Source organism: Amblyraja radiata, chromosome 45 (assembly GCF_010909765.2).
Source record: "Amblyraja radiata isolate CabotCenter1 chromosome 45, sAmbRad1.1.pri, whole genome shotgun sequence".
Lineage (NCBI taxonomy): Eukaryota > Metazoa > Chordata > Chondrichthyes > Rajiformes > Rajidae > Amblyraja > Amblyraja radiata.
The window spans coordinates 8,246,194-8,269,619 of record NC_046000.1 but is presented as its reverse complement, the minus strand read 5'-3'; the positions used below and the strand labels follow the sequence as shown (position 1 = coordinate 8,269,619).

At 47.1% G+C, this 23,426-nt stretch overlaps 1 protein-coding gene across 1 annotated transcript; it reads right to left on the bottom strand.

Moving 5' to 3' along the window:
- Positions 1–534: 534 nt before the first annotated feature.
- On the bottom strand, positions 535–20,334 carry polr2g (RNA polymerase II subunit G). Its single transcript, XM_033015419.1, has 8 exons — positions 20,183–20,334; positions 15,858–15,967; positions 12,829–12,988; positions 9,308–9,358; positions 4,882–4,947; positions 2,677–2,748; positions 2,217–2,250; positions 535–1,081 (listed from the first exon to the last, which is right to left on the bottom strand). The coding sequence occupies exons 1-8, from the start codon at positions 20,192–20,194 to the stop codon at positions 1,068–1,070; spliced, it is 519 nt and encodes a 172-aa protein (XP_032871310.1). The 5' UTR covers positions 20,195–20,334; the 3' UTR covers positions 535–1,067.
- Between the last annotated feature and the right edge of the window lie 3,092 nt (positions 20,335–23,426).

The following is a 23,426-nucleotide window of genomic DNA, read 5'->3' as shown; positions in this document are numbered from 1 at the left end:
AAGACCCAGCCAACACCCTAAACCTCAATTAGTTCTGGATTTAATCACACGACCAACAGGAGGAGCCAAAGAGCTCAAAATTGAATTATCATCGCGGTGGATGTTAGAAAGATCAGTCTTTCCTTCGAATGTTCCACGTCTTGGACACGGCTGACAAATGATTACGTGCTTCCACACATGCACAGAGAGAGGGGCTGGGCTACTTTGGGTTTGAGGCAGGCCCACGCCTACTAGGGCAGTGAGGTGCAGGACATTTAGAAAGGAGGTGAGGATTTTCTTTAAGAAAGAACTGCAGATGCTGGATTAAAAAAAAAATCGAAGGTGGACAAAAATGCTGGAGGAACTCAGCGGGTGAGGCAGCATCTATGGAGCGAAGGGATAGGTGACGATTCGGGTCGGGTTTCTGCCTCACCCGCTGGGTTTCTCCGGCATTTTTGTCTACCCTTGAGGAATTTCTTTGGTCAGAAGGGTGGTGAATCTGTGGGATTCATTGCCACTGACAGCTTTGGTGGCCAAGTCAAGGCGACATTGACAGATTCTTGATTGGTACGGGTGTCAGAGGTTATGGGGAGAAGGCAGGAGGATAGAGTTGAGAGGGACAGACAGATCAGCCATGATGGAATGGTGGAGTAGACTTGATGGGCCGAACGGCCTAATTCCGCTGCGAGAACTTCTGATATTTGCATTGCGCACCATTGATATAAAATCTATACAAACAGGATCAAGCTGCTGCTCTGGGAGGAGGAGCAGAGTCACTCCAGTGAAGCCCCTCTCTCTCTGTGTGTTGAACCACTAACGCCTGCCTTTGGGCCGAGAAGGATCACCGTGGCTAATCCAGGGAAGAGGGCATCGTGGCTCCAACCAACACGGCCGTTTTAAAGCAGGCTTGGTGCTCGGAACAGATCGGCACCCACAGGCTCGCACCCAAGAGCAGGCGTGTTGACATTGAGCGGGTCCGGGAGAGGTGGCGTGAAGACATTGCACTGGGGAAGGCAAGCGATCGCCTTCAGAGTCTGTATCCGCTCCCCCCCCCCCCCTCCAGCGGCTCCGGGTGGCCTGCGGTAGCTTTAGCTCACAAGTCCTGCGGAGAGAGAGAGAGAGAGAGAGAGAAACAATGATGGGGTGTTTAACCATTAAGCAGGTGAGATCTGGTCCATATATTCTATAATGGGACGACAGATGGCACAATGGGCTAAGTGTTCGGCTGGCAACCGGAAGGTAGCCGGTTCGAATCCCGCTTGGAGTGCATACTGTCGTTGTGTCCTTGGGCAAGACACTTCACCCACCTTTGCCTGTGTGTGAATGTGTGTGAGTGATTGGTGGTGGTCGGAGGGGCCGTAGGCGCAGATTGGCAGCCACGCTTCCGTCAGTCTGCCCCAGAGCAGCTGTGGCTACAAAAGTAGCTTACCACCACCGAGTGTGACTGAGGAGTGAATGAATAATGCGATGTAAAGCGCCTTGAGTATTAGAAAGGCGCTATATAAATCCCATCCATTATTATTATTATTATAATGTTTAGTGGGTGCACAATAAATGCTAGCGTTTATTTCGAGCGAGCTCGAACACAGGGATGTAATGCCGAGGCTCTACAAGGCGCTGGTCTAGGCCGCGTTTGGAATATTGCGAGCAGTTTTATGCACCGTATCTGAGGAAGGATGTGCCGGCTCTAGAGAGGGTCCAGAGGAGGTTCACAAGAACGATCCCAGGAACGAGTGGTTAACCCTATGATGAGCGTTTTCCTTGTCCTGTTTTCACACCTTACACTTCCTTGTTTATGTATCTCCCTCTCCCCTGAAGAAGGGTCTCAAACCAAAACGTCACCCATTCCTTCTCTCCAGAGATGCTGCCTGTCCCGCTGGTTTACTCCAGCATTTTGTGTTTATCTTCGGTTTAAATAAGCATCTGCAGTTCCTTCCTACACAATATTTACCCCCCCCCCCCCCCAAGTGCTCCGTTCTAGCGAAGGTTTACTGTATTCCACATGTGGTGTCACCACCACCTGACAAAGCCTCAGCGTTACACCCTTACTTAGCCTGTCCACCATAACTATCCCAGCCAGCCCTTTCACCCACGGTACCAGAAGTTACTCTTGGCACAGCGAGAGCCATTGCACGCCTGTGGGTGTAGTCTCGGCATCTTATTGTACATCCAGAGCAAGTGGAGGCTTCTATCAAATAAATCAGATGTACACGCAGCAGGGCAGCAGTTGTACTTACCGAGGAAGTCGTCCATCAGAGAGCCAATGGCGAACTGCAAGAAAGAAAGCACCATTTAGTTTAGAGATACAGAGCGTAAACAGGCCCTTCTGCCCATCGAGTCCGCACCGGCTAGCGATCCCCACACATGGAGATATTTGGTTTCAATAGACAATAGGTGCAGGAGTAGGCCATTCGGGCCTTCGAGCCAGCACCACCATTCACTGTGAACATGGCTGATCATCCACATTCAGTACCCCGTTCCTGCCTTCTCGCCTGAACGAACTAGGGACAATTTGACAATTCTTTTGACAATGCTGACAATTTTCCATTTATACCGAGTCAATTAACCTACAAAAGAAGGCAGTGGAGGCCGGTTCTCTGGATGCTTTCAAGAGAGAATTAGATAGAGCTCCTCTTAAAGATAGCGGAGTCAGGGGATATGGGGAGAAGTCTACAAAACATAGGTCTGTATACTCACAATGTCGTTTTTATCCACTCTGGTTCCCACAACTTTCAGTCGAATTTCATCATCTTGCTGGATGACGATGTCCTGGAATAAAAGTCCCAGACAGTTAGAAAGGTCTTGATGCTAAACCCAGCATACAACCTTTACAGACATACAAAAAGCACCATCAGGAAAGGACCGGCTACTCTGTGTATATGTAATCCGGTGGAGGCAGGAAACTAGTGAGGAGGTCCTGGGCCAGAGGAGAGGAAATTGGACAAAAAAAAAAAAAATCCTCCCAGCTCCTAAAGTGGGATAATCCCTGCCCGAGAGATCACTGGGTCCAAGGATTTGATGCAAGATCTTGATATACAATCAGGGGAAGGTCCAAGGGCAGAAAGTCCAACGTTTGAGAAACAAACATTATTCTATGTTCAAGAAGGAACTGCAGATGCTGGAAAATCGATGTTACACAAAAATGCTGGAGAAACTCAGCGGGTGCAGCAGCATCTATGGAACGAAGGAAATAGGCAACGTTTCGGCCCGAAACGTTGCCTATTTCCTTCGCTCCATAGATGCTGCTGCACCCGCTGAGTTTCTCCAGCATTTTTGTCTACCTATTATTCTATGTTCGCTCTTCTGGATGAGATGCTAACTGCATTTCGTTGTCTCTGTACTCTACGTTGCACAATGACAATAAATATTTAATCTGAATCTGAAGTACATGGTAGGATGGGGTTTCGAGAGATATGGGCCAAAACGCAGATGGGTGGGACCAGTGCAGATGGGGCTAGTGTGGATTAGGCATGTTGGCCGGTATGGGCAAGTTGTTTCCTTGCTGTATGACTTCTAAGGATGAAATTGGATGGAAAATTCCTTAATATTGCTTCCCATAAAATTCAACAAAACCTGGGTGGCACTAGAGGTACATGTTTGTTGGTTCATTGTAAATTGTGCCTAGTGTGTAGGATAGAGCTAGTGTACGGGGATTGTTGTTGACTCAGACGAGGTGGGGCCTGTTTCCGCGCTGTATCTCTAAACATAGACATAGAAATTAGGTGCAGGAGTAGGCCATTCGGCCCTTCGAGTAGCATCCAACTCAGTATCCCGTACCTGCCTTCTCTCCATACCCTCTGATCCCCTTAGCCACAAGGGCCACATCTAACTCCCTCTTAAATATAGCCAATGAACTGGCCTCGACTACCCTCTGTGGCAGAGAGTTCCAGAGATTCACCACTCTCTGTGTGAAAAAAGTTCTTCTCATCTCGGTTTTAAAGGATTTCCCCCTTATCCTTAAGCTGTGACCCCTTGTCCTGGACTTCCCCAACATCGGGAGCAATCTTCCTGCATCTAGCCTGTCCAACCCCTTAAGAATTTTACAAGTTTCTATAAGATCCCCTCTCAATCTCCTAAATTCTAGAGAGTATAAACCAAGTCTATCCAGTCTTTCTTCATAAGACAGTCCTGACATCCCAGGAATCAGTCTGGTGAACCTTCTCTGCACTGCCTCTATGGCAATAATGTCTTTCCTCAGATTTGGAGACCAAAACTGTACGCAATACTCCAGGTGTGGTCTCACCAAGACCCTGTACAACTGCAGTAGAACCTCCCTGCTCCTATACTCAAATCCTTTTGCTATGAAAGCTAACATAAACTAAACTCAAGGTGCACCTTGGAGGCACGTAGAGAAACTTCAGCAATGTACGGCCCGACAAAGCAATCCAGAACCTCACCAGGCTCGAAAGCAGGTACTTGCGGTGGTAGTGGGTTTAATCATTGTCAAATTTAACGATTTAAATAGGACATAAGGGGGCCGTTCTGGAGAGATTATGGTCACCACTCTAGCAATGGTCACCACATCGGCAGAAGTGAATGAGAAATAATCAAATGAAACGGCAGGAATCAGAAATTTAAAAAACAGAAAACTCAAGGAACACTCAAAATCAGACGGTAGACAAAAATGCTGGAGAAACTCAGCGGGTGCAGCAGCATCTATGGATCGAGGGAAATAGGCAACGTTTCAGGCCGAAAGGAGGGAAATGGGCAGATGACACTTTGGGTCGGGACCCTTCTTCAGGCACGTAGGGGCTCTAAAGAAGGGTCCCGACCAGAAACATTGCCTGTTCATTCCCTCCACAGATACTGTCCGGCCCGTTGAGTTGCTCCAGCACTTTATATTTTGCTTGAGCAACTGAGGTTGTGAGCATAAGGTTTATTCAGTAAATCCATTCACCGTACCTCATCGCTGGTCTTGTAGCAGGGAGGGTTGGAATTGGGGTCAAATTCCATTTCTGATGGGATAGACTGGGAAAGAAAACACAAAGATTAAACACTCACAGACTCAAATCAATTTTATGGCCTGCCAAAGATGCAGACTTTCAAGACCCTAAATCTCGATTCAGTTTAAAAAAAATGTTTAGTTTGGTTCAGAGATGCAGCGCGGAAACAGGCCCTTCGGCCCACCGATTCCGCACCGGCGAGCTATCCCCCGCACATTAACACTAACCTATACACACACACACACTTGGGACAATTTTACATTTACACCAAGCCAATTAACCTATAAACCAGTAAGTTTTTGGAGTGTGGGAGGAAACACTCCCAAAAGTGCGGGTTAGTAGGTTATTTGGTTTTGGGAGAATTGTAAATCTCCCCGTTGGATTGCAACCTTGTCGTGGTCGGGGAGCTTGTGTGTCTCAGTGACCCCTAGAGCTATGCCAGCGGGAGATTCGTCTCCTGTTAGGGTCTCCCATGCTGGACAGGTGGAAGGGTAGAGGCGAGACGAAGAGCAATCCACTAGGTCCTCCAGGTTGGAGGTTGAGCACAGGGCTAACAACCCTGTCTCGTAAAACAAATATGTTACAGAAACAGCAACTGAAGGAATCAACACCACTGGGTGGAGGACCTTCGTTGCTGCCCTACATGTTACAAGTAAGTAAGTATGAATTGTAAATGGTCCCTAGTGTGTAGGATAGTGCTAGTGTGGTCAGTACAGGCTCGGTGGGCTGAAGGGCATGTTTCCACTCTGTATCTTTTTATAGGGGGACAATTGTGAGCACATTAACCAACGGCATCACTTCCTGGTTCGGGAGCTGCAAAGCGTACGAACGGCACCAACTTGACAGGATTGTGAAGACCGCCAGCAGGATTATTGGTGCTCCACTCCCTTTCTTGCTGGACATATACAGGAAGAGATGTATCAACAGAGCCATCTCCATCATCAAAGACCCCTACCACCCATCGCATCACATATTCTCCGTCCTGCCATCTGGGAAGAGGTACAGGAGCATTAGCTGCAAAACCAGCAGGATGCTCCTCAGCTTCTTCCCGCAGGCTATAAGACTGTTAAACGGACTTTGCCCCCTGCCAAAGTATCGCGCACCAACCACCAACCTGGACAGAGCCACTGTCGTGCCGCTGCCGATCGGAACGCCTGTTGATGTTTAGTTGAGAGTAGTGTTAAACTTGTTCATGATATATGTATTTTTATTTCTATTTATTTATTTTTTACTGCACACTGAATGGACACTGGTTTGAGTAACGTTTTTTTGTTTCCTCTGGGTATGCGAGTACTCAGGAAAATAACAATAAAGATATACAATACAATACAATACAATATCTCTAAGGTTTCAAGTAAGGTTATGCCACTTTTATAGAAATAGATTTGCTCGTTAACACAGTAGATGCCATGCCAAGAGGCCAACTTGGCCGGCACGGTTGCTGCAGTGGTTACATTACACAAAATATTGTCCCACCACCCGTTACTTCTCTCTTGTGTATTTCCTTACAATTCTTTTTTTAAATGTATCCCTTTGTTTTGGTTTTTAGTTTAGAGATACAGCGTTGGAAACATGCGTTTCGGCCCACCAGCGATCCCCCAACAGTAACACTATCCTACACACACTAGGGATGATGTACAATTATACCAAGCCAATCAACCTACAAGCGTGTATGTCTTTGGCGTGTGGGAGTAAACCGGAGCACCCACACAGGTGCTCCGGTTTAAACCCACACAGGTGACGGGGTGAACGTACAAACTTTGTAGAGACGAGCACCCGTGGTCAGGATCGAACCCAGGTCTGGCGCTGTGAGGCTGCGACTCTATCGCTGCGCCGCCATTTCCTTTTGTGTCAACTAAACTTAGTTTGGTGGGGGGGGGGGGGGGGGTGGGGGGAGGGGGGGTGGGGGGGAGGGGAGTGCTACTAATGCCTGGGCGAAGACTTTCCATTAATGCTGTGCAGAATTTGTAGCCTGCTCTTTAAGTCAACCAACCTTGGGAGAGAGAGTTCCACATTCACAACAGCCTCTGAGTGTAGCCTTTCCTCGAATACCTCAGGGGATTTGTTAGGCGTTCTCTTTCAGCTATGTACTCTGGCATTGGCTCCACCGCCCACACATCCTCGCAAGAGAGCTCTCTTCTGTGTCTGTTGTAGCCAACAGTTCCACAAGTTGAAAAAAAAAAATTCCCTTCATTCTTCTCTTGGTTAAGGAGGTTTAGCCAATTTAGTTTAGTTTAGAAATACAGCGCAGAAGCAGTATCACCAATTCCACGCCGACCATCGATCACCCCGTACACAAGCACTGTGCTACACACACTCGGGCAAGGGTTCCCAATCTGGGGTAAATTTACCCCATGGGGTTAAATTCCGCCTACCCCTTTTAGACCGGGAGCGGGGCCGTACTTCGCCCAGCGTGGCCTAAAATGGCCGTGGAACTTACCATCGCCCGCCTGGGGCTTCAACATCGGGAGAAAAATGGAGAGCAGGGGAGAGAAAAGACTTTGCCTTCCATCACAGTGAGGAGGAGGTTCACTGTGATGGATGTTACTGTAAATTGAATTGTGTGTATGTCTGTAGGAAATTGTCTTTGTTTGTATGGCTGTGGAAACGGAGTTTCGTTTGAGCCTCACTGAGGTTCAAATGACATGTAATAAATATTGTATAAATAAGTGAAATAACATTGTTATGTGCTATTAAAGTTGCCACAGGTAAACGGGACCAAAAAGGTTGGGAGCCCGTACACTAGGGACAGTGTTACAATTTTACCAAAGCCAATTAACCTACAAATCTGTACGTCTTTGGAGCGTGGGAAGAACCTAGAGCACCCGGAGGAAACCCACGCGGTCACAGGGAGAAGGTACAAACTCAGTACAGACAGCACCCGTCGTCAGGATCGACCTCGGGTCTCTGGCGCTGTAATGCCCCTGTCCCACTTAGGAAACCTGAACGGAAACCTCTGGAGACTTTGCGCCCCACCCAAGGTTTCCGTGCGGTTCCCGGCGGTTGCAGGTAGTGGAAGCAGGTAGGGAGACTGACAAAAACCCTCCGGGAACCGCTCGGAAACCTTGGGTGGGGCGCAAAGTCTCCAGAGGTTTCTGTTCAGGTTTCCTAAGTGGGACAGGGGCAGTAGGCAGCAACTCTACCGCTGCGCCAACGTGCTGCTTAAAGATACAGCGCGGAAACAGGCCCTTTGGTCTACCGAGTCTGCGCCAACCCGTACACTGGCGCTAGCCGACACGCTAGAGACAGCTTACAATTTTTACCGAAGCCAAATGAACCTAAAAAGCGCTGTACATCTTTGGAATGTGGGAGGAAATCGGAGCAGCCAGGGGAACGTTGCTGGGGTTAAGAGGAGGGAGTGGGATTAGAAGATTCTTTCATTGTGACTGTCGTAGTAATTGGTCAGAAGGCAAACAGTACAAGCAACCGCACAAAAGGAATCAAGTGGGGGAGTTATATTATTTGGCAATTCAAAGGCCCTGTGGTGACTATTACTCACAACAGCATATAATTTCCATACATTTGTAATGAAACAATGTCAACTTGCAGCTGCCATAATGGGACAAGAACTCACAAACACTGGATTTACTTGTCTAGAAACTTCGCCAGTTAACAATATTCAAGTGCCCGCCGGTTACAACTTACACGTTGATTCATCCGTAAGTGAGGACTCTGATTTACAGGCTGTTCTCTGCCCCCTGGCACCACATAGCTGACACTAAAGAACAGGGGCACATTTGGAGACACAAAATGCTGGAGTAACTCAACATCTCTGGAGAGAAGGAATGGGCGACGTTTCGGGTCGAGATCCTTCTTCAGACTTAGGAAGGAACTGCAGATGCTGGTTTGAACCGAAGATGCTGTAGTTAACAGCGGGTCGGGTAGCATCTCTGGAGAGAAGAAGAGTCTGAAGATGATGGGCATCAAGTGCTGCTGGAAGGTCATCAACTAGGTGAAAGTCTATCTTTGGTCTGGCTGAATCATGTTGGCCTCCCAGCAGAGAGGGATGTCCAGTCGGGGAATGTTGCTGACTGGCCCGCTCCAGACTGCAGGAGTATGTGCTGAGGGACTCGCTGAAGTTCGGTGCAGCCAACGCCAAAGCTCTGTGGGGGGAGGCCCACAGTCTTGGGTCCTTCCGCTGCTGGACATTGGGGGCAGAGTCTGGTGGGGACATACGCCTCAAAGAAGGAAAGGGATATCACCCCCTGGGGAGTGGGGTTGGGAAGGGGGCATGAGTTGCAAGGGTTTTGTCTAATGATATTTAATACAAACGTTACAGAGTATGCCACTAATGAATGCACAGACGCTAATAACATCTGAAGTGCTGTTGCAATTTTTTAACAATAAATTCCGATTAAGGTTTACTTTTGGGAAAAAAAACTTACATGTCTGGAGATGAAGCAGGACATTGGACCAATTTCAGTGAAGAGTCCAACCTAGAGGGCAAAGAACATAAGAGCATGAGACGTGGGTGCAGAATTAGGCTGCTCAGCCCATTAATTCTGCTCTGGAGATAGGCACAAGAAGCTGGAGTAACTCAGCGGGTCAGACAGCATCTCTGGAGAATAGGAATAGGTGACGTTTCGGGTCACGATCCTTTTACAGACCCGAAACATCATCTGTCCTTTTCTCTAGAGATGCTGACTGACCCGCTGAGTTCCTCCAGCTTCTTGTCTATCTCGGTGTAAACCAGCATCTGCAGTTCCTTCCTGCACATCAAGCCTGCTCCGCCATTTGATCATGGCTGATCTATTTTTCCATCTCAACTCCATTCATCTGTCTTATCCCCGTAACCCTTGACCCCACCTCCTAATCAAGAACCTATAAATCTCCGCTTTAAAATTATCCAATGGCCTGGCCTCCACCGCCGTCTGTGGCAATGAATTCCACAGGTTTGCAACCCTTTAGCTAAAGGAATTCCTCCTCATCTCCATTCTGAAGGTGCAATCTTTATACCCTTGTACATCCTCACTACTCGCATCCTTAGGGCAAGTAATAAATAAATGGAAACTCAGCGATCGCTGTACTGTAGCCAGCCTGTCATTGCACCTACATGTCTGATCTTTACTCTGTTATAACAGGACACTCTGTATCTCTCCAAACTAAACTAAAATATTAACAATTGATCCTTATTCTGGATATTGCAGATACAATAAGGAATCATTAATTCTTAGAAGGGCGGCATGGTAGAGTTGCTGCCTTACAGCGTCAGATCCAGGTTCTATCCTGACTACGGGTGCTGTCTGTACTGAGTTTGTATGTTCTCCCTGTGTGCGTGGGTTTTCTCCGGGTGCTCCGGTTTCCTCCCACACTCCAAAGACAAACAGGTTTGTAGCTTAATTGGCTTCGGTAAAATAGTAAACTGTCCCTAGTGTGTAGGATGGTGCTGGAGGTTATTGCTGGTCGGTGCGGACATGGTGAGCTGTTTCTGCGCTGTATCTCTAAAGTCTAAAGTACAGATCTTTAACAATTACACATTGAGAAATTAGATTTGAGGGAATCGGGTTGAATGGACTTGGATTGGTTTATCGGTAATATTGGAGGTTGAGGGGAGACTTGGTAGCAGTATAAAAAAAATTCTGAGGCATAGATAGGGGTAGACAGTCAGAACCTTGTTCCCAGGGTGGAATGTCGAACACTGGAGATAAGGTGAGAGTTTAATGGAGATGTGCGGGGGAAGTTTTATTTTAATACACAGAGCTTAGTGGGGGCCTGGAACACATTGCCAGGGATAGTGGCGGAGGCAGATACCATAGTGGAATTTAAGAGACTTTTAGATAGCACATGGAAGTGCAAGGAACATAAGGATATGAATCATGTACAAGTAGATGAGATCAGTTTAACTTGGCATCACATTTGGCACAAACATTGTGGACCAAAGTGTTCCTGTGCTGTATGTTCTAAACACAAAGCCCCATGAAACAAAGGGGAACTGTATGCATCTGAGCTATTAACCTGAAATGTTAACAATTTCTCTGTCCACAGACAGTAATCTAGGCTGCGCAGTATTCCCAGTTAATTATAGTCTAGATGAGAGACACAACATGGAAACAGGCCCTTCAGCCCACTGAGGCATCAATCACCTGTTCACACTAGTTCTATGTTATCCCACTTTCTCATCCACTCCCTACGCACTAGGGACAATTAACCTACAAAACCTGCACGTCGTTTGGATGCGGGAGGACACCAGAGCACCTGGAGGAAACCCACGTGGTCACAGGGTGAACGTGCAGACTCCACACAGGAAAAAGCAGAGGACAGGATCGAACCTGGGTTTCTGGCGCAGTGAGGCAGCTGCTCTACCAGCTACGCCACTGTACCGCCCCACGATTTTGCACCATTTTCATTTTGAATGACTTAACTCATGGGTAAAGAAGCTCTTATATAGCCCACATTATCTCCACCGTACACATTAGCGGTGCCTTGAAGGATATTGGGAGGAATGAGAGTAGACATAGTTATTTCTGTGCAAACAATGAATAAAGTTGGATTCACGGAGCGGCAGGTCACATCCTCTGAATGCCACCCTGTACTTTTGGTTTAAACAAAGCCTGATGTAAAAGGAGGAACAGGAGACAGGCATCTGGTCTTCAGATACAAAGTGCTGGAGTAACTCAGCGGGTCAGGCAGCATCTCTGGAGGACATGAATAAGGACTCTCTCGAACTTCTACAGGTGCACAGTAGAGAGCATGCTGACTGGTTGCATCGTGGCTTGGTTCGGCAACCTGAGCATCCAGGAGCGGAAAAGAATGCAGAAAGTTGTGACCACTGCCCAGTCCATCATCGGCTCTGACCTCCCCACCATTGAGGGGATCTATCGCAGTCGCTGCCTCAAATAGGCAGCCAACATCATCAAGGACCCACACCATCCTGGCCACACACTCATCTCTCCGCTGCCATCAGGTAGAACGTACAGGAGCCTGAAATCTGGCACATCCAGGTTCAGGAACAGCTACTTCCCCACAGCCATCAGGCTATTAAACTCGCCATCAAACAAACTCTGAACTATAACAGCCTATTGCACTTTAGCTGTTTATTTATGTGTATATATATGGTCTATGCTATATAGACACACTGATCTGTTCTGTATTTATGCTTACAATACTCTGTTGTGCTGCAGCAAGCAAGAATTTAATTGTTCTATCTGGGACACATGACAATAAACTCACTTGACTTGACTTGAAGCAATGTTTTTTCTCGGGGCCCTTCTTCAAACTGATTGTGGTAGAGGGAAGAAAGCTGGAAGAGAGATAGGGCAGGACAAAGCCATGCACATAATAGGCAGGCATAAAGCGCTGGAGTAACTCAGCGGGTGAGACAGCATCTCTGGGGGATATGAATATTTTATTGGAAAGTCAGCAATTAAGTATTAAGTTTAAAGCTGAGTGATTGGACCGCTGCCAACAGACACAAGCTCATTCTTGCTAAATGTTTAAGAGCAAAGCCAGAAAAGGCTTCATACTAGACAAAGCTGACAGCTGCTCAATGAAATATGCCCTGAATTGTGAAGTAATGTTTATTCTCTGTCCCCCTGTAAATAAACAGGGAAAAAAATAATAGAACAATCCTTTGTTTAAAAGGATTTGTTGGCGGCACAGCGATACTGCTGCTGCCTCACTGCGCCAGAGACCTGGCTTCCATCTTGACCATGGGTGCTGTCTGTATGCTATTTGAACGTTCTTCCTGTGACCATGTGGGTTTTCTCAGGGTGCTCCGGTTTCCTCCCACACAGGTTTGTAGGTTAATTGCCTTCTGTAAATTGCCCCTAGTGTGTAGGATAGTGCTAGCGTATGGGGTGGACATGGTGGGCTGAAGGGCCTGTTTCAGCGCTGTATCTCTAGGTTCTAAATGTTTCACGTAACTGCACGCAGGAGCTATAGTGAAATAAATACACCATGACATTACCTTGTTGACCTGCGTGACCACAGCATCGACAACCTCTCCCTTAAAGGGGCGGAAAACAATGGCCTTGTACTTGACAGGGTACAGCACAAATCCCCGTCCGGGCTGAATGACGCCTGCACCAATGTTGTCTATGGTAGTGACTGCGATGACAAATCCATACCTGCAAAATCAAGGAACAAAAACTTAATGTTGTAGTTTACAACACGGTTTGGAAGGATATGGACCAAACGCGGGCAGGTGGGACTAGTATAGCTGGAACGTGTTGGTCAGTGTGTTGGCAAGTTGGACTGAAGGGCCTGTTTCCACATTCTATCACGTTATGATGGCTCGGCTACAGCTCGATTAGCAAGCTCAGTATAAAGTCCTATATTCGAACACAAAGAACTGGAGTAACTCAGCAGGTCAGGCAGCATCTCTGGAGGTCATGTGTAAGAAGGAACTGCAGATGCTGGTTTAAAGTGTAGATAGACACAATAAGCTGGAGTAACTCAGCAGGACGGGCAGCATCTCTGGAGAGAAGGAATCGGTGACTTTTCGGGTCTCGATCTCTGAAGAAGGGTCTCGACCCGAAACGTCACCCATTCCTTCTCTCCAGAGATGCTGCCTGTCCTGCTGAGTTACTCCAGCTTTATGTCTATCTCTGGAGGTCATGATCCTACTAGTTCCACTGTTCGCATCCTTGTACCCTCATCGTTAGCACATCTTCCCCAGTCAACAATGGGCTATTGTGGGCTCCACCCTTCCTGAGGTCATCTGTTGCCATCCCTGTTTTGTTCTGGCCTTCCCTATCTTTCAGTCTGAAGAAGGGTTCCGAACTGAACCGAAACGTCACCTATTCCTTTTCTCCAGAGATGCTGCCTGACCCGCTGAGGTACTTCAGCATTTTGTGTCTATGGACTGGTGACATTTTGGGTTAGTAAGTAAGTAAGTAAGTACATTTTATTTATATAGCACGTCTTGAAACCAAAGTGCTTTACATAGAAAAAATCATTAATTAGGTTTCCGTACACCCATTTTTTAAATGACAACACATTATAGAATTCCACATGAATCCAAAATTCAATTGTGGGGAAAGGCACCAGAAAGTTCAGTCCTCAGGGTTGGGACCCTTCTCCGGACCTTTTAAGTCTGAAGAATTGTCCCAGTCTGAAATGTCGCCTATTGCGTCTGAAAAAGGGTCCCGACCCGAGATGTCATCTATTGCATCTGAAGGGAGGTTTGACCCGAAAAGTTGCTTTCCTGTGTCCTCCAGAGATGCTGCCCAGAGACCTGCTGAGTGACTCCAACACTTTGTGTTCTATGCAAGATTCCATTGGCTGCGGTTCCTTGTGTTTCCAAAGTCCTACATTAGTTTGGTTCGATCGGCAGGCTCGGAATAAAGCCCACACAATATAAACAGAATATAATATAAGCAGCCACAGATTCCTTCAAAGCAGATGAAGCCCATGGCGTTTGTGTTGGCTATTCCTGCTCTTTCCCTGCCATCTTATAATTAAAAAAGAGCCTCATGGATTCCAAAAGTTTGAACAAGTTTTATCTTGTCGATATTTAAATATGGTAACCTCATAAAAGACTGGGTGGAACATGGAGGACACATACATTTTAACCTCCATTCCCAATCCCGTACGGACCTTTCTGTCCTGGGCCTCCACCATTGCCAGAGTGAGGCCACACACAAACTGGAGGAACAGGACCTCATAGACGCTACCCAAGGCAGCTTACAACCCAACAGAATAAATGTTGATGTCTCCAACTGTACATCAACTCTACAAAACAGCTCCCCATCTTCCCAAACTCCCCCCTCCTCCTCCTCCTCCACTTATATTCCTTCCCCATGCTCCACAATTAGCTCGTCAATCCTCTAGCGTCACGATTTGCAACTCTCTAATCTTTTTGTCTCACACTTTGTGTGTTCATCTCTGGCCTTTGTCCAACGTTCTGCCTATCCAAACCCCCTGCGGCCAAGCTCATTTACGACCTGCAAGAATTTGACCTGGCCCTCCACTCTTCTAACTTTCTTTCCACCCACCCCTGCAATCAATCTGAAGGGTCCCAACCTGAAACATCACATGTCCGTGTTCTCCAGAAACGATGCCTGACCCGCTGAGTTTCCCCAGCATTTTGTGTTCCCCCCCCCCCCAATAGAAACAGGCCTTCTGTGGTCATAAATTATATCACCTTTAGTCCTGGCTTGACTTTAGACTTTACAGCGCAGACACAGGCCCTTGGCCCCCGTGCCCGCACCAACCAACAATCACTCCATACACTAACACTCTCCTACACAGTAGGAACAATTTTACCAAAGCCCATTAACCTACATATCTACCAAGCCAATTAACCTGCAAACCAGCATGTCTTCAGAATGTGGAAGGAAACCGGAGCACCCGGAGAACATACAAACTCCATACAGACAGCACCCGTAGCCAGGATCGAACCAAAGTCTCTAGCGCTGTAAAGCAGCAACTCGTCCGGCTGCACCACTGGGCCTCCCTGGTAGATGGCCCACGCAAAAGGCTTGCTCAGGCAATGGTCGACCCTGATAAAACAGCATCAGACACTTTTGCAGATGAGACAATATATGTTTTGTGCACAAAAAGACACAAAGTGCTGGAGTAACTTGATGGGTCAGGCAGCATCCTTGAAGAACATGGAGAGGTGACATTTCAGATTGGGACTCTTCTTCACATTGAAACGTTCCCAAAATGTCACCTATCCATGTTCTCCAGAGAGGTTGCCTGACCCACAGAGTTACTCCAGCACTTTGTGCCTTTCCTTGTTAAACGAGCACCAGCAGTTCCTTGTTTCTATATTTTTTGGGCAGACACAGTTTTGTATAAGGATTTTAAACCGGAACATAGTGCTGGAGTAACTCAGCAGGTCAGGCAGCATCAGCAGAGGACATGAATAGCTGATGTTTCAGGTCAAGGCCTTTCTTCAGTTACTCCAGCACTTTGTGTTCAATACAAGCTCTGTGAGGAATCTGCAGTTTCTTGCGCCTCCATTATAAACAGGACTGGTTGTTCACTCACTTTCCAGTGCAGGTTCCTTCCACCTCAGTGAAGAGCTTCTGTTTGACGGTATTGAGGAGATTAGGGCCAAAGTATCGAGGGTGAAGGAGGATCTCATGTTCCAAAGAAATCTGTATTTACAAGGAAAGAAAAACATGGCAAGGTTAAAAATCAATATTTTCAAGGGGCTTCAGAAAGTTTTATAAGACAGCAAACAAATATAGTCACACAGGCTGGATTTTCAGGAAGGACTGCATCACCCATGCTGGGAGGGGAGGAGATGCCAACCTGTCAGAAGTGGTCCACAGATTCAAACAGGAATTCCAGATTGTTTTTGCAAATGTGGCACGGTGGCGCAGCAGGTAGAACTGCTGCCTAACAACGTCAGAGACCCGGGTTCGATCCTGACTACGGGGGCTTGGCTGTACGGAGTTTGTACGTTCTCCCCATGACCTGCGTGGGTTTTCTCCGGGATCTCTGGTTTCCTCCCACACTCCAAAGTCCTACAGGTGTGCAGGTTAATCGGCTTGGTATAATTGTAAATTGTCCCTAGTGTGCGTGGGATCGCTGGTCGGCACGGACTCACTGGGCCGAAGGGTCTGTTTCTGCACTGTATCTCCAAAACAAAATAAACTAAACCAGTGGGGGATGGTGGCATTGCTGGAGGTGCCTACAATTCCCGGAGACATTAACCCCACATGATTCCTCAAAAATTCTTCAAATTGGGGCTGCATATTCTGGATTTAATGTGAAGATACCGAGACCTAAATAAATAAGCTGCTCTCAGTGATATTGAAGAGCAGTATTGCAGATGGAGTTAATGGTTCTCAACAACAACTCCTGTACTTCTGTATTTGTACTTGTATCTGTACTTCACCCTGTCTCAGAAAAGCAGCTAGCATGATCAAAGACTAGTCCCACCCTGGTCATTCTTTCTTCTCCCCGTTCACTTCCGGCACACGGTACAGAAGCTCCACCAGGCTCGGGAACCGTTTCTTGCCCTCCATTATCAGGCTTCCGAACGTTACTTCCATAAACTAGGGTATTGTTCGATTCACAAATGCCCGATTATCGAGTGCCCTCCATAATGTCCGGGACAAAGACAATATTTATTTATTTATTTGCCTCTGTACTCCACAATTTGAGATTTGTAATAGAGAGGAAAAAAAATCACATGTGATTAAAGTGCACATTGTCAGATTTTATTAAAGGGTATTTTTTTTACATTTAGGTTTCGCCATGTAGAAATTACAGCTGTGTTTATTCATAGTCCCCTCACTTCAGGGCACCATAGTGTTTGGGACCCATAGCTTTACAGGTGTAATTGCTCAGGTGTATTTAATTGCCTCCTTAATGCAGGTATAAGAGAGCTCTCAGCACCTAGTCTTTCCTCCAGTCTATCCATCACCTTTGGAAACTTTTATTGCTGTTTATCAACAGCAGACTGGAGTCAAGCTGTAAGTAGGTGTGAAGTGTTGGTTGGGGAGGGGGTACCAGGGTTAAGTTTCTGTTTATCGAACCAGCAGTAGAACTCGTTCAGGTCGTTGGTTAGCTGACGATTGTTCAAAGAGAGGGGGACTTTCCTCTTGTAGCTGGTGATTTATTTCAAACCCTTCCAAACTGAAGAAGAGTCACTCGCTGAGAACTTCTCAGAGTACCTTTCCTTGGCAGCTCTGATTCCTCTGCACCTGGATGGTACAGAAGCATATCCCACCGCCTCTTGATTTCCCCGCTGCCTCCACTTTGCGGTCTGCTCTGTGGTGTTGGAAGCCAGCCACTTGCAGCGCGCTGTCCGGGGTCGACTCACACAGCCAGGTCTCGGTGAAGCACAGGGCAGCAGCTCGAGAGAAATCCTTGTTTGTCCGGTGCAGGAGTTGCAGTTCGTCCACTTTGTTATTGAGAGAACGTACGTTTGCCAGGAATACGCTCGGGAGTGGAGTGCGTGATCCTCGTCGCTGGTGTCGAGTGAGTGCTCCAGAGCGCTTCTCACGGGTCCTCCTCTGTCTCAAGACCTTGTACGCAGTTACAGCCCTGCCGACGAGTATGTCCAACTAATCCAACGAGGGAGGGAAATCTGGAACAATGTTTGGAGGTACCGGATGTCCGATGTTTATGAGTACCTCTCTCATGAAAATGATCTTTGTAGGGTTTTCACAGACGGCACAAATGAACAAACACATACAAAACAGCAAGGAGCAGTACACCGTGGCTGCCATCGTCAGCGCCACACTGTACCTTCCCCTTTGCTCTATCTATTGAACTGATTGTATCTATGTATGGCATATCTGATCTGTTTTGAATGCATGCAAAACAAAGCTTTTCACTGTACCTCAGTACATGTGACAATAATAAACCTAAACCTAAACTTAAAATCTCCAAACTGACAAACTGAAGTAAAAAACAATTGTTTCACGAGTGTCATTGAGGGGGAGGAAAACAGCTTGGCCCATTTGCAACTTTAAAGCCAGAGTAATGTTTCTTGGGAGCTCCACACAACACCAGTTGAAATTTATAAGGCAGCTGATTTCCATCTACAGCATAAAAGAATTACCAGAAGTATTGAAAACACAGAATGCACCGGGGACTTCAATGCCATGAACAAAGTGCAGCTGAAGCAGGGTTTTGCCAGACTAGGTGTTCTGCAAGGGGAGAGCATAAATACTCGTGATGACTTAGTATTTGTTACTTGGTATTTGTTCTCATCAATCTACCTGTAGCAAATGCATCTGTCCGTGAAAGCAGTGATAAGAACACAGCACTAAGCAGACAAAGTGGCACCTTCTATTGGGCTGCATGGCACCACTACCTGGGGCTAATCTCAGAGTCAGAGTGTTACAGCATGGAACCAGGCTCTTCGGCCCAACTCGCCCGTGCTGACCAAGTTGCCTACCTGAGCATTGCCTGCATTTCACCCAACCCCCTCCAAATCATTGCTATTCACGTACTTCTCCAGATGTTCTTTAAACACTGTCTCTCCCACTAACCCCACCAGCTAGTTCCATGTGTCCACTTGTGAAAAACGTTCCACTTCGGAGACCCTTGAAATCTTTTCCCTTTCACCGTAAACCTCCATCAGCTTCAGGTGAACAGGTAATTTCATTGCACCTTACTGTATATGACAATAAATTAATTTGATTTTTTTTAAATACAGCATGGAAACTGGCCCACGCTGACAATAGACACAAAATGCTGGAGTAACGGAGCGTGACAGGAAGTGTCTCCGGAGAGAAGGAATGGATGGCGTTTGGGGTCGAGATCCTTCTTCAGACGAATCACCCATTAACATTAGTTCTATATTATCCCACTTTTGCATCCACCTACACATTAGGGATAGAGAGATGTATATGTATGTCTATATATGTGTGTGTGTGTGTGTGTGTGTGTGTGTATGCATGTACCTGTATATATATATATGTCTGTGTGTGTGTAAATTAAATTGAATACACACACGCACATATATATATATATACACACACACACACATATATACACAAACGCACACATATATCACACACACACATCAATCTCACACACACCGCACATCAATCTCACACATACATACATCACACTCAATCACACACACCAATCACACACACAATCACACTCACACACATACATCACACTTACACATCTCACACACATACATCACACTCACACATCTCACACACACATACATCACTCACACACACACACACATCAATCTCACACTCACATACACCAATCTCACACACACACCCACACACTCATCAATCTCACACACATCGCACTCACACTTCAATCTCACACACACGCACTCATCAATCTCACACACATCACACTCACACACACATCAATCTCACATACACACATCACACTCAAACACACACCAATCACACACACAAACATCAATCTCACACACACACACATCAATCACACACACACATCCATCATACTCACACACACACCAATCTCACACACCACACATACATCACACACACGCCAATCTCACACATACATCACCCATACATACATCACTCACAATAATAGTGCATATTAACAAAACCAACGCCTCCAAGTCTATGTAGTTGGGAGCTTATTTGTAGGCAGTAGTGACCAAAGATGATATATCTTTGGGTAGTGATGACAGTGACTGTGTTTGTGGGGAAGCCGCTGCTCCTCAACCTGCACCTTCACCTTAGTTTTCAGCAAAGATACTTTGGTGTCCAGGCCGCTTTCCCTGAAGCTGAAAGCAGAAAACTCGCCGATCGACCGACCGACCGTCCCCGTCTTCGTTGCAGATCGATTGAATTGCATCAAACAATCAATAGATAGATAGATAGATCGATAAATAACCGAAGTGTACTCACGTGGTAAAACATTGTCGACTCTGTGAGGAAGGCGCCGGTTTAACGAACTCGCCGCGCGCCTCGTCCCGGCCCGCGCTCTCGGGCCTGCGCGATGACGCAGGGTCGTCAGTGTCAGCGTCAGCGTGGTGACGTAAAGCCCAACCGCCCGCCCTCTGCCGCGCTCTCGGGCCTGCGCGATGACGCAGGGTCGTCAGTGTCAGCGTCAGCGTGGTGACGTAAAGCCCAACCGCCCGCCCTCTGCCGCGCTCTCGGGCCTGCGCGATGACGTAGACCGCGTCGGCGTGGTGACGTAGAGCCCAACCGCCCGCCCTCTGCCGCGCTCTCGGGCCTGCGCGATGACGCAGGGTCGTCAGTGTCAGCGTCAGCGTGGTGACGTGGTGCCCAACCGCCCGCCCTCTGCCGCGCGAGCCGAGCCCGTTGACCTTCCCGCCCATTTTCTCCCTCCTCCTCCTCCTCCGCCGCCGCCATCTTCTCCTTCCTCCCCTCACGGCGACAGCTCGACGCCCGGAGACTCCCGCCCGACAGCCAAGAGTTGAGAGATCAAACAAGTACCATCATAGCGCTGAGTGATGCTCTTACCTTGAGCTTTTCAGCGTGTACTAGTCAAGTCAAGTGAGTTTATTGCCATGTGTCCCTGATATAACCATATAACATAGAAAATAGGGGCAGGAGTAGAGGCCATTCGGCCCTTCGAGCCTGCACCGTCATTCAATATGATCATGGCTGATCATCCAACTTAGTATCCCATCCCTGCCTTCCCTCCATACATAGAAATTAGGTGCAGGAGTAGGCCATTCGGCCCTTCGAGCCTGCACCGCCATTCAATATGATCATGGCAGATCATCCAACTCAGTATCCTGTACCTGCCTTCTCTCCATACCCCCTGATCCCTTTAGCCACAAGGGCCACATCTAACTCCCTCTTAATATAGCCAATGAACTGGCCTCAACTACCCTCTGTGGCAGAGAATTCCACAGATTCACCACTCTCTGTGTGAATTTTTTTTTCCTCATCTCGGTCCTAAAGGATTTCCCCCTTATCCTTAAACTGTGTGACCCCTTGTCCTGGACTTCCCCAACATCGGGAGCAATCTTCCTGCATCTAGCCTGTCCAACCCCTTAAGAATTTTATAAGTTTCTATAAGATCCCCTCTCAATATCCTAAATTCTAGAGAGTATAAACCAAGTCTATCCAGTCTTTCTTCATAAGACAGTCCTGACATCCCAGGAATCAGTCTGGTGAACCTTCTCTGCACTCCCTCTATGGTAATAATGTCCTTCCTCAGATTTGGAGACCAAAACTGTACGCAATACTCCAGGTGTGGTCTCACCAAGACCCTGTACAACTGCAGTAGAACCTCCCTGCTCCTATACTCAAATCCTTTTGCTATGAAAGCTAACATACCATTCGCTTTCTTCACTGCCTGCTGCACCTGCATGCCTACTTTCAATGACTGGTGTACCATGACACCCAGGTCTCGCTGCATCTCCCCTTTTCCTAGTCGGCCACCATTTAGATAATAGTCTGCTTTCCTGTTTTTGCCACCAAAATGGATAACCTCACATTTATCCACATTATACTGCATCTGCCAAACATTTGCCCACTCACCCAGCCTATCCAAGTCACCTCCTGATCCCTTTAGCCACAAGGGCCACATCTAACTCTAGGGCATATTATTACAGAACAAATAATAATAATAATAATAATACATTTTATTTATGGGCGCCTTTCAAGAGTCTCAAGGACACCGTACAAAAATTTAGCAGGTAGAGGAAAAACATGTAAGGGGAATGAAATAAATAGTAGAGACATGACTAGTACACAAAGTAAAGACAGAATACAATTCAAAACACAATATGAGGCAATTAATGCACAGATGAAAAGGGAGGGGGACGTGGGGCTAAGGATAGGCAGAGGTGAAGAGATGGGTCTTGAGGCGGGACTGGAAGATGGTGAGGGACAAGGAATTGCGGATCAGTTGGGGGAGGGAGTTCCAGAGCCTGGGAGCTGCCCTGGAGAAGGCTCTGTCCCCAAAACTGCTGAGGTTGGACTTGTGGATGGAGAGGAGACCGGCTGATGTGGATCTGAGGGACCGTGGGGGTTGGTAGATGATGACAGATGATGAGGATATTTATAGGCAACGACACATGCTGTATGTACAGGCAAATATTCTCTTGCGTAAATTTGGTGCGTGTGCAGATGTGGTGAAGATGTCGCTATTTAGAGCATACTGCACACCACTCTACACTGCACAACTCCCAGGCTCTGGAACTATGGAAAGACAAGTATGCAGAGACTAAAGGTGGCATATAACACTGCTAAGGCAACCTAGATGGCGTAGTGCCAGTAATATGTTTGTGGCTGCAGGAGTCAGTACTTTAGAAGCTATCCTAAGACACCACATGTATAAATTCATTTGCAGGATAAATGACTAAAAATGTGCTTATTGTGGCCTTGTCAAACATAAGGGTTAGCACTACACGCTACGAATCCCAGCTGTGGAGACACTGGTATCGTTGTCTCGTTGTAGGACATTGATCATTTTTTAATCTGGATTTTTAACTTATGTATTGTGGGGGGTTTTTAAATATAAATTATGATGTTTTTATAAGTGATATACCAAGATTTTATATGTATTTATAATATTTGATATGCAATGCATTTTTAATGTAATGTTGCCCCTTGTCTGGACCTTGAGTCCGTAATAAGTTTATTATTATTATTATTATTATTATTATTATTATTATTATTATTATTATTATTATTATTATTATTATTATTATTGTCATGTGTCTCCTAATCTGAGGAAGGACATTCTTGCCATAGAGGGAATACAGAGAAGGTTCACCAGATTGATTCCTGGGATGTCAGACAAGGATGTCAAAAATTCCTGTTTTTTTGTTTGTAGGGGATATGGTCTTTTAATGTGGGGGGGTTGGTGTTACTTTATTTATAGGTCCCTACCTGGTCGGTGTGGCAGCCTTTTTTCCGGGCTGCCCGTCGACCCGTCGTCGTGGCCTACCAGCGGGCTTGGAGCGCCGTTTCTTGGCGGGAACCACCCAGCACCTCGGCCTGCGTGGCGGCACTGCATTGGAGCGCTGGAGCGGAGCGGAGCGGGCGATGCCTTGCCTGGGTCGCCGCGCTGGAGCTCTGGCGAGCTGGACCGCCGTAAGCAACATCTCCGGGCTGCGGGTTTGCGGAGCGGAGAGGCGGCGTGCAGAGAGACGGCGTGCGTAGAGGCGGC

What these genes read in the sequence shown, in the direction of transcription:
- polr2g (XM_033015419.1), bottom strand. An exon ending in CCTGCTTCATCTCCAGACAT is followed by an intron (nt 4,948 to 9,307) that starts GTAAGTTTTTTT and finishes TTTCTTTCCCAG; the next exon opens with TCTATCCCATCAGAAATGGA. An exon ending in GCTACAAGACCAGCGATGAG is followed by an intron (nt 2,749 to 4,881) that starts GTACGGTGAATG and finishes CTTTTATTCCAG; the next exon opens with GACATCGTCATCCAGCAAGA.